Source organism: Hermetia illucens, chromosome 3 (assembly GCF_905115235.1).
Source record: "Hermetia illucens chromosome 3, iHerIll2.2.curated.20191125, whole genome shotgun sequence".
NCBI classification, from domain to species: Eukaryota; Metazoa; Arthropoda; class Insecta; order Diptera; family Stratiomyidae; genus Hermetia; species Hermetia illucens.
Window position 1 is genome coordinate 174,554,726 of NC_051851.1, and position 15,316 is coordinate 174,570,041.

General features: G+C 45.0%; 1 protein-coding gene across 1 annotated transcript; it reads right to left on the minus strand.

Moving 5' to 3' along the window:
* Positions 1-8,233: 8,233 nt before the first annotated feature.
* On the minus strand, positions 8,234-15,312 carry LOC119651049 (proteasome subunit alpha type-1). The gene is made up of 3 exons (XM_038054374.1): positions 15,157-15,312; positions 8,944-9,567; positions 8,234-8,729 (listed from the first exon to the last, which is right to left on the minus strand). The coding sequence occupies exons 1-3, from the start codon at positions 15,157-15,159 to the stop codon at positions 8,508-8,510; spliced, it is 849 nt and encodes a 282-aa protein (XP_037910302.1). The 5' UTR covers positions 15,160-15,312; the 3' UTR covers positions 8,234-8,507.
* Between the last annotated feature and the right edge of the window lie 4 nt (positions 15,313-15,316).

Here is a 15,316-nt window from a genome sequence, read left to right on the forward strand (position 1 = left end):
TAAAAAATCATTTCATCATTCATTTGAGAGGGGAGAAGATCAGCTAATTACAGTAGAGAACCTGTACAATTACTGGCCTATAGGAGCCGCAATCGCAGTACCCCGGAACTTTTTACCTTCTATACCTGTCATCCCAAACTCTGCTCCTCCCACCATAGACTATAAACTGTGTATCAAAATTTTCAACAATTGACAAGGATCAGACAGCGCGAATGCTCTATATACCACAAGACCAAAAAACATGGAGTCCCTAATCAACATCACTTGTCCTGGTCATTACCGACAAGTGTGAAACGATGTTTCGCTTTCACTTCGGTGTCTATTCGGTACCTCATTGAACTGTATAGGACCGAATGCTCCCACAGCAAGAATAGGTTTTATTAGGTTTCAATACGGTTCGAGTTCGGATGCAAGGGACAAAAGGCAATCAAGGCTTTCACATATGCACGGTTCAGTTTGGGTTTTCACCTGACAGTGTGTGAATTTTAATGATAAGTTTTTAAAAGCTGTCAGGTTTTATTTGGGTGAAATAAACAGTTGACCGAATAGGAACCGTGTGAGAACCGGGTATGTGTGAAAGGCTACCGAAAACGAACCGAACTGAGTGGAGCATTACTTCCCCCCTTTACTCGAGGCATTACCTTAACTAGAAGTCGAATTTTACCACCATTTTTTCGTTGAACCTTCTTGGCTTCAACACGAGAAAGGCCAATGCAATCGATATGGACAATGAAATGTCGACCTCCACTGTTAGTAAAAAGGTAACTGGAATGACAACGTAAAAATGGTCAATCAACTGACAACCTTTTTTCAGAAAATATACCAATCACTCTATTACAGCTATCGATGTGACATCAATTTTTAACTCCATAATTAAATGTTAAGTTCACATCAAAAGGATTGAGACCTCGTTAATTAGTAATTTTTCCTTTACCGAAACTCTCGCTCAAAAAAAAACGTCCCCATCCACACAAATATTCCATTCAGTCCGTGGCAATTTTCTAAATTGAATTTCAGGACATTACATCCTCTGGAAAGGTGTGGCCTATGTATCGGCCGGTGTGCACAAAATCCTCTTAATTTCCTCTATTTACTCCGCTTCCCACTGTCTACAGTTCCATTCGTGCAATTTCAAATGCAGATACGGTCGGATGTCCTGTACGATTGCATCCTTGTTGTGGGGCTATTCAGAATGTCTCTATAGAAAATCCAAATTTTTTCATGGCTCCGCTACGGGCAGCGGCCAAAGGCAGCACTCCAAACAAACGTAACACTGTCGGTCATTGAATTTTTGCTGGCAATTTAACAAATTAAAAGGACGAGATTTCACGTAAATGAGAGGCCACAAAAAGCTACCCCGTAACGACGTGATTGTACTACGCTGTTAGTGCCCCGAAAGTTATTCTGGGCACTATGACCTCGTCCCTTTGAAATCTTCAGTGGCCCCAGGACGCAGGTATAGTATCTGGGCATGTAGAGAATCTTAAATAGCATTCACTGGCTTTGAGCTGCTGCGGCTGAAAAGTGTTATTTTCCTTGGTTTGCAGTTAATGGAATTTCTAATTATTTAATTAGGCATCCTAGAAAAGTGAAGTTGCTGAAGATGGCAGATAGTTCCAAAGAGTTCCGCTTTAAAGATATTTACGGAGCCATACCAAAAAGATAACTTTGAAAGTTGCCTTTAGAGGCAAAGAAGATCTCTTTAAATATACTCATGCTGAATTGGGGACCCTTCATACTACGTTGAGGGTACTCCATGCGCTCAGTTGTTATTAAAAGATCAAAGTGGAAACTATTCAAAAATGAGGCATATTCCGATTCCAAAAAGGCGGGAGGTGGGCAACTTCAATCTAAAAATGACAGTAAAGTCTTTAGGAGGGTGCATGGGGATTTCCCTTTCTTCTCCGTAGGGTTTCCCTTCCTTCTCGGCAGCTTCGGCAATGCGAATTGTAGGGTATGTCGATCCTGGCGGCATGGTCCCCTATGACCCAGTGCTCCATGCAGACCGCCGTAATCTTGAATGCATTTGCACACGTCTGGCACAGGAGCTCTCGTGATCAGCCTATGTTGTAAGTGGGCTGAATTCTCCTTGACTCGCTTGAAAGCTCGTAAGCCTACGCCATCTAAGGCCCCGGTTGCTAGGTATTGCGAATAGCCTCCGCCGGCGAAACACCGACCATATTCAATAAAGCGCTGTCAAGAGCAGAGCCTCGCCTAGATAATCCGTCAGCCCGCTCATTCCCCTCTATGTTCCTATGCCTGACAACCCAAAGGAGGGTGACCTTGACCACCAACCTGGAAGATGTCGTCGCTGAGTACAAGACCTTGATGCCCGCTTGGCTGTCGGTCAGAATGGCTATGTCACGCTTGAGGCTTGAATTTCGCTCTAGCCATAGACAGACTTCCAATATCGCCAGTACTTCCGCTTGGAATACACTGGCGAAACCTGGGAGACCATACGAAAAACCCCCGCGCAGACTCCACAGACCATCTTTGATCCATCGGTAAAGAATACTGAGTCATAACACGACACCGGTCTTCCACTTTGCCCTTGTTGGAAAGTCCACATCAGAGTATCTCGTGAAGTTCAGCTTGCGTGTGGCATAGTCCGTGAGGAATGCCCAGATTTCCTGAGGTACTTCGTATATGATGTTACTGCGGCCGTAGGACTTCGCTACCCAGCATCCGAACTCACGTAGTCTGACGGCACTGCACGCTGCAACGTAATTACTTTCTCGATGGTGATAGCAAACTGAGAAAGGGCTACCTTTTACTCGATTTGGACCTGTGCAAGGGCAGTGACCAAAGACAGGAGGAAAGAAGAGGACTGTGGGATTGTGGGGCATGTATTGTGGAGCCTAATTGGAAGGAGGAGGGACCTTAAATTTACAGATATCACATATTGTCCGCGAGGAGACCCAGCCCTGAAACGTCGTACATCTGCTCGCATAGGCATTGCGCTTAGCGAGATTTTTTATCAGTGGGTTAGGGTGGGACAGCCACTTCTTGATTTTGACGCGCGACAGTTTGATCATGTGTAGAATTATGATGCAAACCCCGGAGAGGTCGTACAGGAGAGAATTTTTGTGAAATTTTAGGTTTGACCTTCTGTATTTGGCCGTGCATTTCCTGGATATCGTCCTTTCGAAGCGTTGAAGGGCTTCTGCTGTGTTAGGTGACATGGTAGCCCATGCTGGGAAACCATAGGTCAGGATTGGACGAATAAGAGTTTTGTGTAGAACAGTTTTGGCGACAGGGCACTGGGACCGAGATGAGAGGAGATTTTTGAAGGCAGCTGAGGCCCTAAAAGCATTGGTAATAGCAGATTTGACGTGAGGGTTGGATTTAAGTTTGTTGTTGAGAGAGATTCCCACTTATTTTATATTTGGTTTCAACTTGAGCGTGCGGTTGGCAATGCGTAAATGGAGATTTTTACTTTCTGGAATTGTGCGCCAATGGTACTTCCCACTAGAATTTCTAAAGCAAATTACCACCGGTTGAAATACCCGATGACCCTATTGGTTAAGAGTTTAAGAGAGAGGGACGCTAGTGAGGGCCTGAGTCCTAGGATAGTGTCATCAGCGAAGAGAATCCCTCCTGATGCGGGAGGACCATTGTCGTTAGGGGAACAGGGCAGGTGAGGGGCTGCCTGAGTTGCGGTTGGCGTAGGGGATAAGTTTACGAGGAGGGAGGGGAATATCGTGGAGGAAGATGTTAAAAAATTTCGGGCCAAGAATAGATCCCTGAGCAACTACATAGTTTACCGGAGAGGTCGATATAGCGAAGTCCATCGAAGCGCACGTGGCAAGTTCTGTTGGAGATGAAGTCTCTGAAGATTCTGAATATGGGGAGGGGGCAATTGGACTGAATTAGTTTGTAGAGCAAGCCCTCTTTCCAAACTGAATCAAATGCCTTTCGAGGTCTAAGGCGCAGACTACGGTGCATTTGCCTATTTTCCGGGTGATTGTGGATACGTTCTTGCAGATACAGGATTGCGTGCTCGGCGGATCTGAGGTTTTCGAAGCGGAATTGATTAAGTGGAATGAGGTGACTTAGTAGGATACTTTCGAAGATTTTTCCAACATCGGAAAGAGGAGAGATACGCCACATATCTTTAAGATCGCCCGAGCACCCCTTCTTAGGGATAAGTATAAGGAGGGCTGATTTCTGTAATACCAGGAAGTGTCCGTCGTTCAGGTAGTTGTTGAAGTGGATGGCGAGACGTTCACTGATGGTAGTTACCCACTTCCGCAGGACAAACTTAGAGATGTACTCGGGACCCGAAGATTTTTTATTGTTGAACCGGGTGATTGCAAGTTCGACTTCTTCTAGGGAGGTAAAGAAGGAGGCGAACGGGCCTATTCTGACTATATCAGCCGGGCAGCTGGGAGAAGAGGGGCAAAGATAAGACCCTTCCAACCTCAACGTTTTATTGCTGACAGTAATAACCACCAAGTTCCAGATGGGGTACGCTGGCAATTTGGCTCTGAATAAGTGACTGAAGCAGATATTTTTCCTCAGGGGAATGAAACTGGAGGTTACCTATTTTTATCGGGTAGTAGTTGACGTTAAGAGAAGATTTTTTTCTTCCAGCCAATCGATTAATTATTGAGAAAACTCGTGGGCCAGGTTTGAGGGATTTGAGGAGTTTCTTGCAAGATGCATTCAGTTCGGACCGAATGGCTCATTTGCTTTTGCTGGACAGATCTTTGATGATCTCGGAGTTGAGACGGTAGTCAGCATTGCATCTGTTCCGTAACCGGTGAAATAATCGTTTCCTCTGCTGCAGTAGTCTGTTTCTATCGCGGACTTAGAGGAGGGTTCAGGGGGGAAATTCACACGTAAGTTTTTTTAACTGGAGGCTGTTTGTCAATTGTAGTTTCGAAGGCAGAGTTGAGTTTCCAGATGTATGTATCGAGCTCAACATTAGAATGAATGCGCGGTTTGTCCAGGGGAAAACCCTGTGCACTGGATAAGCCGCATTGGAAATCGCCATCCATTTATGCGGCTGGTGGAGTAAAGGGAGAATTTGCTGTAGATGTAGGGAGACTCTAAGGGCATGACGGTCGGAGTAGGCTGCCAAAGAGAAGCAGCTAGTGGCACATGCTACGAGGGAAAGATGGCACACCAGCGTCAATGATGTCCGCGCTAAGGAATGGACCTGACTGAAGCCAATCAAAGAGCACTTGGCCGTTTTCGTTGTTAACTGAGTCGCCCCAAGATACGTGCCTTACGTTGAGGTCACCTCCAAAAATGAAGGCATCGAAACTGCCCGCGATTTCCCAGAGTTCGGACAGAATGGGAGTGTGGTGACGATATGTGCCGCCCGGAAAATAGAGGGAGCCGATTAAGACTCGAAGGACGCCTCCACCCCCGACAAGAAGTCTGACTCCTGATAACAGGCGGTTTGATGCCAGTGCAGCCGATGGGATGCTATTTGCCTGAGTCCCGCTTTGGTTACTATGGCCGTGCCTTTGCCCGCGCCTTTGCGGAAAGTAATGTAACCGGGAGCATATCGTTTTACGTTAGGGACTTTCCCCAGTCCCAGCCCTTTTTCTTTAGAAATGAGCAAATTAGTGTTGAGTGTAAGCACCTTCATTTTGGTTGTCTACCGATTTGAAGAGGAATTGTAAGTATGCTTCGGGTTTGTCATCAGGGGGAGACGGATATAGTTGTGGTAGAAATCAGAGATTGTGTTCCACAGAGAGGAGAATAACATATTGAATAGGGACCTGGCTTCCATGAAGAAGCCCCTGGGAATGGAAAAATGTGAGGGCGATAAAGAGCTAAAGGTCTTGCTCGACCCCTGGCCACTGCCGCGAAAGACGGAGTCAATGAGAAGGGGCGGTCCAGTTGGCGTGAAGCAGAAGGCTAGGCTGAGAGATACGAACAAACAAGTTTCTGTGAAGGTTGAGGAAGAACGGAGCATATCGGGAGTGCGGGATGCTTTTGGCTCTCTCTTTGCGCTGGATTAATTCCAGCCTATGGGGCCACTTGCAGAAGTTGGATGGGTGACCCAGTTGGCCACAGTTTGCACATTTGAGGGGCGTCGCTGACCCCTCATCAGCGTTGTCTTGTACATTCGAACGAGGGCAGTCCTTGGAGGCGTGTGGGCCCGTACATTTGACGCATCTGGGGTCGTATCCGCAGTTTGATGAAATGTGGCCAAATTGTTGGCAATTGAAACATTGGATGATGTCCCCTTGTCTGGGTTTCTCCCAGCTAATCCGCTGATAAAGTAGGATATTTTGCTTAGTGACTAAGTTAACATCTGCCTCAGAGTTGAGGGTCTCTCGGAAGGGGCTCAGATTAGTGTAATTGGCTCATGAGCATAGGGTGGAAAGCCTAGATACGCGGATAGCCGGACCCTCCGTTAACTCTTTAATTTCTAAAGCCACGTCATCGGGGATGAATTCGTGAGGGGAGATCCCTCTGAGGATGAGGGTTGGTTTCTTCTCCTACTTCAGCATGAAGGAATGACCGTCTAGTTTGGTGATCTTGATTTGGTGGACTAAGCTAGCCCTGAAGATCCTGGACCCAAGAGCACCCCGTGAGCTTTGCAAACTACATGCATCCTTTTCAAGCTGGCATTAAAAAGTGATTCACGATGCTGAGGTGTATGCCAGAAGCAATAGGTCGTACGGGCTGACGATAAGCAACGAAATGCGCGAGCCGTTTCTTTGCGGAATGACCAGTTCTTGGCACCTCCACCCAATGGAGCGAAGTCCGCTCGATGGTAGATGATTGTAAAAGGTAAAGTTACGTCGCTCCACCAAAATGGGAAAGAAAACCGAATATGTATAATCTGCCTTCATTCAAATCGAGCAGACGGAGCAAGATCTTGAACTGCACATAAACACAAGACAAAGTACATAGCGCCAACATCTGCACCAAAGACAAATGCCAAACAGCATCCAATAGCACTCGTGAAATGAAAGCAATGAAAATAGGAGGCTGCAACTTTGGAATCCCTGATAACAGCTATAATGATGAAGTCCATACACGGTTGTTGACAACTCGCAGAGCAATATCTGTGTTAAAAAAATAGACTTGGGAGACGATGACTTAGATGGAGCGATGGCGTAAGGCAGGACACCAGACAGAAATTGGGGTTTTGAATGTATAAGGTGTGTTGGAGTAAGATTAAAGTGTCTATTGATCATACCCAAACATAATGTATGATTGCCTTTCACCCATTGGTGGGGTATAGTGCGTCAACCACACCTACGCGCCATCGCTCGCGGTTATCCGGAAGGCGTTTCAGCTCCTCCCACGACTTCCCGAGACGCTCGCACTCCTCCTCTATTGTCCTGACCCACTCGTCGGCCATCTTGGGAGAGTGGATTCCACTGCATGGCATAGCTCCTCCTTAATCTTTAACCTGTCCACTGCCGCTTCCGTCTTCCTATCACATCGCATACAAGTGCCAAGCCTGTACGCCGCCCAAGATGCTCGTTTGAGATAGTGTCATGCCAGCGTACTCCGATGAGACGATGCAGACAGGGATTGACGAAACCTTGGAGCAATTGAGTAACAGTGGAGCTCACTTTTTTATAGCAACACAGAAAGAGCAATGATGGGTGCAAAACAAATCGTCCTTTGGGCGCTTTGATCCCTCACGTGTCATTAACAAAATTAACGTATCTTTACCGACGCGTGGGTCCGCACCAGATTTCAAAATAGACAACAAATAAAGAAATTCGCGATGGCCTAACGACAAAAACCAGAACGTGGAAAATAAAAAAAAAATAAACGGCTCGACCGGAGCCGAGTGCCGCGATCGTGAGGGAAGATTCACGACGAATCACAGTCCCAATCATTGTTTATTCTGCCTCAGATAGTTATTGAGGTGCGGCCCCTGAGGCTCCCTCCCATCCTTGACATCCTCAGGCCACTATTTACAAGACGTCCCTATTAAGGTTTTGCGGGCAAAGGTGAGACATCATCTGATGAGTCGCCTCCACCCTGGTACGAAACCATAGCCGTCTTCGTCATTCGTCTTAAACCCTAAAATGGGAGTCGGTGGACTATGAAGAGTGGGAACAAGTTGCTCTCCATTTGGTCCGGTCCGACATCAAGTGGATGCAGACTTAGGAGTCTTCAATCCCTAAACAAAAAAGAAACTGAGTTGTTTTCACATGTTCACCCATGGTTAAGCAGTTTGCAAACCGCTAATACCCATACGCATACACATGACAAAGCGAGAATTCAAATAAAAATAAAAGATAATGTGTTGACTGCAAAAGACATTTATTCATATCTCAATTTTATTATAAAACGAAAAGAATTTAAATTGAAGCATATTAGATAAGTATAACACCAAATACAGTGTCTAAATAACTGTAAAGCTCATCTGATCGCAATGTGTTGAGTGGGGATCCGCTACTAGTCACGTTCTTCCTAAAAACAAAACTAGCAACGAATCCCCACTCAAAATTCCCTAGTCCCCCGTACAAAAAAGAAAAATAACGAAGGTGAATGATCGTGGGCGATAAAGGAATGGGCGTTCAATGCTCCATTGTGCCCACGTCTACGGCGGGGTCCGCCGGCGGATCGCGTTCCGGGTAGTCCTCCTCTGGACCTGGTCCAGGGCCAGGGACTGCCGGTGCAGCTGCTGCTGAGGAAGGTTGTGGTCCGACTGGTGGTGTACGGTCTAGATATTGTTTGGTTTCCTCATCATCGAGAATTTTGAAGGGTTGATCCTTGCCGACAACGGCGATTGAGATTTCCTGGAAAATTTAAAAAATAAAAAAAGTGAGCAACATTGAACACAGAAAAATACAAAATGATCCTGAATGAACTAATGTAGCCAGAAGCCAATCTAAAGCCAAGTACAAACCATCCGATATTCAGGGCAACGCGATGGATATGGAGGTTGTAAGGCGTTGTCATCATTGTTAAAACGATTCTGACAAGAGATATCTAAGCAACAATTTAACTTACCATCAAAGACGACAACGATTCATCATTGGGCAGTGAACTCTTCAAAGCTTTAATTCCATCGATAATCAGCTCATCCTTCGTCCGATTCTTAAACTCCTTCAAATGACGCTCCAAATAGGTACGAGCACTTTGCGACCGTGATCCAATTGACATCGCCTTGCAATTATAATAATTTGCCGAGGGAACAACTTGATAAATATGCGGTCCTTGATCATCGTAGCCTGCCACGAGCAACCCAACGCCATAAGGACGTCGATCGTAACGTTGTGTTGTCACTTGCATCTTATTTCCCAAGTTCATGATCAGTCGTGGCACAGGATACGCAGTGTCGTACGAATATTTATAATTCAAACACTCGGAGCGAAGGTATCGACTTAGGAGTCGGGCATCGGCAGTGATACCAGCTATTGAAATGCCTAAATGATCATCGATGGGAATGATTTTCTTCTGATAGGATGCCAACTCGGATGAAGCACGTTTTAGTGCAACGAGTACTGCGTAGTCCTTATTTTTCAGACCTACAGTTGCAGAACCGAGCTTGACGGCTTCCATGGCGTATTCGACTTGATGGAGTCGTCCTTGTGGACTCCATACGGTAACGTCGCTGTCATATTGATTTCGAAACTGTAACGAGAGAAAGAAATTTATTACTTTTACAAAACGTTTCTGTGACTAAAAATATACAATATACAAGTATAAATAGAAAGATGATCACAAGAACCACAACTGCCCAGAACTGAGTTATTGAAATACCTCGGGTCAATGATATCAGCCAATAGAGAATTGAGTCATGAAATTGCTTCATACATTAGCGCAACCTGGATGAAGTGGCGTTCCACAACTGACGTTCGTTGTGGTCCATGTCTCAACGAACGTCTCAAATCTAATCGTCCTGCAGTCCTCCATGGATCGCATAGAAGATAATGAACCGCGCCTCGCCGCAATGGAGACGAAGAGGTTGCTTTGTACTAGTAGCGTGACACGGCTTGATCACATCCGAAATGAGATAGGCGCCTTCGATGATATGTTCATGTAATTCGTGCAAAAGAGAATTCACTTGCCAAAATTGCTCTGAACATCAAGGTCGATGATAAACGACCAAAAGACCGGCCAAAAGAACGGTAGCTTGATACGCGGGATAGCGATTTGGAGGCCTCCCGCCTACATCTCAAACAGGCCTTTGATAAAATAAAATGGCGCTAACGATCGCAATGAACCGGCCCCGCTTGTGAACGGGACAGAGGCTAAAGAAAAAGAAGATCACAAGAACCACGACTCTCTGCGAAGCCTAAAATCACTGACCAATTCGAGGATATCGCTTCAAATTATTCAATTAATTCGGATAAACGAAGGGAACACATCGTCAACAACAGTGAAGGGGATCACAATTATCGGGAGCAATCGTTTTTGGAAACACGAAACTTCAGATGGTGTGCTACTTGCAAAACCTAAACAATGCCAAAATACGGGAGACTAGGACATTTAACCGTTCATCAGCAAAATGCCAACTTGGGGCCACCCTTTTAATATAATTTCCTATTACCGAAAATTACTGATGAATATTTTAAGAGTGTTCAATGACACAGTGATCAATATTGAATATGAAATATTTACTTTGAGCTACGGAAATCGACGTGTAGGATCGACCAGGTAAGCAGCATCCAAATAATAAGAAAAAATACCTCCAACATGCAGAGCTTAAATAAAATCAAAACACGCCTCGAAACCTTTTTCGATATAGGCGGCAAGCTGGTTTCAGTTCTGAATCCTCCTTCGCCGAACACATCAATACCTTGCGAATCACTGTGGAGTTCCGACTCCCGCTTCGCCAGCTCTGTGACTTCGAGAAAATTGTCGACAACATCAACAGGGAATGTATCTGGATTGCTCTGGGAGATTTTAGTGAACGAAGCCATCTTATCCAAAAAGTTTGACTATGCTGATGATGAAATAGTCCTGGATTTGGAGACGGAGGCAAGTAAAATCGAGCTGAAGACAAAAACTCTTCCTATCTGCATTAATGGGCAGTGCATTGAAGGCGTGAATCAAATTGTAAAGCTAGGAAGCGTTGTTTCTGCTGTCGGCGGCAACGAACTCGATGTTATTCATTGCATCAAGCTCCATCCTCACTGTATTGCATAAAATCTGGAAATGAAGATATCTCATCGCTAACATAAATTCCAGATTGTTCCGCAAAATATCAACGTATAGTCAGATTTTGCAAGAGGTTAGAAGGCGGAAGTGGAAATGGAGTGATTACATTTTAAGATAGGGCCGCAATTCTATTGTTGGCTATTTCATGCATTGGAGTTCACCATCCCAGAGCAATCACATGTAGGTATGTTTACCACGTTATTCCCCTTTGAGGTGATCATGGAAACCATATGCAAAATACTGCAGTAATGTACATATATAAATATACATAATGATCTACTAAGTTATTCAATAAGTTTGGCGGTTCGATAAGACGGGGCGCTGCTACTACCCTAAATTTTTTTGTTATGTTGGTACACTCTTCATATGAATTGTGTGAAGTTTCATTGCAATCTGTCAATTCATTCTTTGTTTACAACCCATTTAGTATCGACCTGTCACAGTATTTTTTACAATGGAAAAAATCAACTATCGTGCAGTGATTGAATTTTTATTTTTCGAAGGTTTAAAAGCAAAGGAAATGTATGAACGAATGTTGAAAGTGTATAAGGACTCTACGCCTTCAATTAGTACAGTAGAAAAATGGATTGCTGAAGTTAAACGTGGTCGTACAAGCCTTGAAGACGATCCACGTCAACGGCGTCCGAAAACAACAACAACAACACAACCAGAAATCGGAGAAAAAATAACAAAATATCATATTGTTCCTAGACATTCACTTAAGGACGATTATGGAGAGAACGCCTTTCCCAAAGTCTCAGCATGCCTACCTCAAAGGAAAATTCACTGAAATCGCCCTCCACGAGGTAATTGGCACGGTTAAGCAGTCGCTGCAGTACAAGCAGTATACTCTAGCTGCCTTCTAGGCTATAGAGGGAACTTTTAACAACGTCATCAAGGAAGCCTTGACCGGTATTGGATTGGAGGGATATCTTACGCATTGGATTATATCCATGCTAAGTACCAGGATAATCCAGTTGGATCTGGGAGGCAACCACTTGACCAGAGCTGTGAACAGATGCACGCCCCAGAGTGGCGCCATCTCACCGGTGCTCTGGTTAATAGTAATGGACCAAATTTTACGTACATTGGACAGCAGTGAGGTGAAGGTGGTGGCGTATGCCGACGACTTGGTGATTTGAATATCAGGGATATTTCTGTCCATTATGAGCGACATCATGGAAGGAGCGTTGCGAAAGATATGCCTGTGGGCCGCAAGATGCGGACTCAGCATAAACCCAACGAAAACGCAACTGATGCTAATCACCACCAAGGCAAGGATACCTGAATTCCATCTACCACGGCTGAATGAACAAAGATTGGTTCTTTCCTCTAATGTAAAGTATCTGGGTGTAATCCTGGATCCTAAGCTAAATTGGAGATTGAACATAAAACTGAGGGTTAAGAAGGCCTGTATAGCTTTCTACGCCTGCAAGAGAACATTTGCAAAGAAATGAGGTCTCCGACCGAGGATGGTTTTCTGGATGTACACCGCTGTAGTGCGTCCGATCCTAACGTACGGCTCTATTATATGGTGGCAGGCTTTGAAGAAAAAATACAATAGAACAAAACTTAATAGGTTTCAAAGAACCGCGTGTGCAGGTGCTACTGGGGTTCTGCAGTCCTGCCCGGTACAATGTACTCCTGCATCTCCTCCACCTAGACCTGCACATTAAATATGTGGCAGCGTGCAGTGCCGTCAGACTACGTGAGTCCGGATGCTGGGCAGCGAAGTCCTATGGCCACAGCAAATTCCAAGATGAAATACCTCGAGAAATCTGGGCATCCCCCATGGACTATGCCACACGCAAACTGAATTTCACGAGAAACTTTGCTGTAAACCTTCCAACCAGGGCAAAGTGGAAGACCGGCGGCGTGTTGCAAAACTATGATACAGTATTCTTCACGGATGAATCAAAGATGGCCTGTGGAGTCGGCGCGGGGGTTTTCTCGAATACACACGGTGTATCCAAGTCAACACAAAATATATGGTGGCAACCTCAGCACCAAAAACCAACCAATAAAAATCATCAAACTGGACCACAACTTTGAGACCGTTGATAATTTCTCCTATCTAGGGTCGAAAATCACAACCGATAAAAGCTACGACGATGAAATCCGCGCACGGTTATCAGCCAACAGAGCCTATTTCAAGTTACAAAAACTGTTTCGCTCGAAAAGTCTCACCATAGGGTCAAAGCTCTTACTGTACAAGACAATGATCTTGCAAGTCCTCATGTATTCCTCGGAAACTTGGGTTCTTAGCAAGAAAAATTGCGAACTCTTGGCCGCGTTCGAGAGAAGAATCCTCCGAAGAATTTTTGGCCCCCTACATGAGGATGGACGATTCCGTAGCCTACACAATGACGAAATCTATGAGCGATACCATGACCGTCCGGTTGTGGATAAAATCCGGCTCAATAGGTTGCGGCGGCAGGTCACCTAATTGGAAAGTCTATAAGGGCAACATCTATGGTAGAAAAAGAAGACGAGGCAGACCCTGCCTGCGGTGTGGGCGATAGCGTAGGTTAGGACGCCAGACAGAATTGGTGGACCTCGGGGCAAAACCGAGATGTCTGGAGTTCCTTATTAAGGCAGGCCTAGACCGGATACCGGTTGTTGCACCGTTGATGATGATAAAATCGCTTGTTCATACTTAAGTAAAGTGATGTGTTCAAGGCAGGCGTTATTGATGTTGCCTTAGCCTGAAAACATAGAGCAGAGAACGATCAAAAGCAATCGTGCATGACTTTTCCAGATTGACCGAAAGTTTCAGGGATTTCCACCGGTTTATGTAGAGTTCCGCCTGCATCGCGAGAGTGTTTTCTCCATCCTCCCGCGTGTCCCCTGAGGCTATAATTAGGAAAGCGCCAGTGTAGTAAAGAATTTCCACTTTGCTGAAGCATTTCTTGTAGAGGTAAGTGAAATAACCGAGCTGAAGACACACCCTTGGGGAAAGTTATCGTTTATCAAGATGTGATGGCCCTGCATAGTTAGTTTCGGGTATGATTCCCATGAGGAAGTACAGGTGCACCCTCCCGTAGACCTTGCTGCCGTTCATTGATAAACCAAGAACACGTTTTTGTGGCTCTTCTCAATGGAGATGTGAAGTAGCAAGTGATTGAGGCACGAAGGGGTGGACCGCTGTTTCCTGTCAGCATGCTATTATCCGGGAGCAGGTAAAAATCCTCAAGAGCTTAGACAAGCTTAAATTTAACCATGAAGTTTGTTAATTTGGAGAAAATGTTGAGGAGGGAGAGCGGTCTAAAATTGTTGAGGTCATTTTGAGATTTACCCTTCTTGAGGATCGAGACTAGTGTGACCTCGTATCAATCTTGGGGTTGATTTTGGTTGATCCATACTTCATTTGAGGCTTGCAGGAGCAGATCTCGAGCCGTTTGGTTCGGACATTGGACAAAGGTGAGGATGACACCATCCGAGCCTGACGCAAGGCTTGCTGTTTGGCTCCGAATAAAGGCACGGCATTTGGGTAGAAGTGTAAGGATCACTAGCAGATCCCCAGTGGGCGTTGACATCCCCGGCAATGAGAACGCTATTCCTGCTCTCGAGGAACCTGACCAGCTTGCTTGTAAAAACTGTTCTGTCGGCAAAACTCGTTTCAATTTGATAGAATGATGCATAGAGAAGTATGTCATGCATGTCGGTACAATTTATAATTAAAAAACGCTCAAAGAATGGGATCTGTTCCGCGAACAGAGAGAATGTACCACGGGAAGCAAACAAAAGGAGCTCCACAAGCTGCGCGCAGGAACATTAGACCACAGAACTCCTTCTGCACACTCGAGGGATACTTAACTTAACGTCCTCAAAACAATCGCCGCACAACCAACCTCCAGAAGTCTTTTAAAAAGTTCAATATGAGATGAATTGCCATAGATTGTCCCTAGTCAAGTGAGGTTAGAAAGGAAAAAATCTTTTGAAATTGGAAGTAACACGACTAAACAATCTTTCCTTGACGCTATATCATTGTCCGGTACGTCCCACTTAAATATTATATTCCGATTGGATGAAATAACACAATTTCTTCACAAAACTCACCATCTTCACTCCCTGACACCAATGACAAAACAAATTTGTAGCCGCTACTTTGACTTCTGCATGTCACACCGCAGCAGAGTGAAGTTGGACGCCTATCCCAGGGGAAATTTTGTCCAGAGTTTAATATTGAATTAAATAATTTCAACATCATCCATTTTAT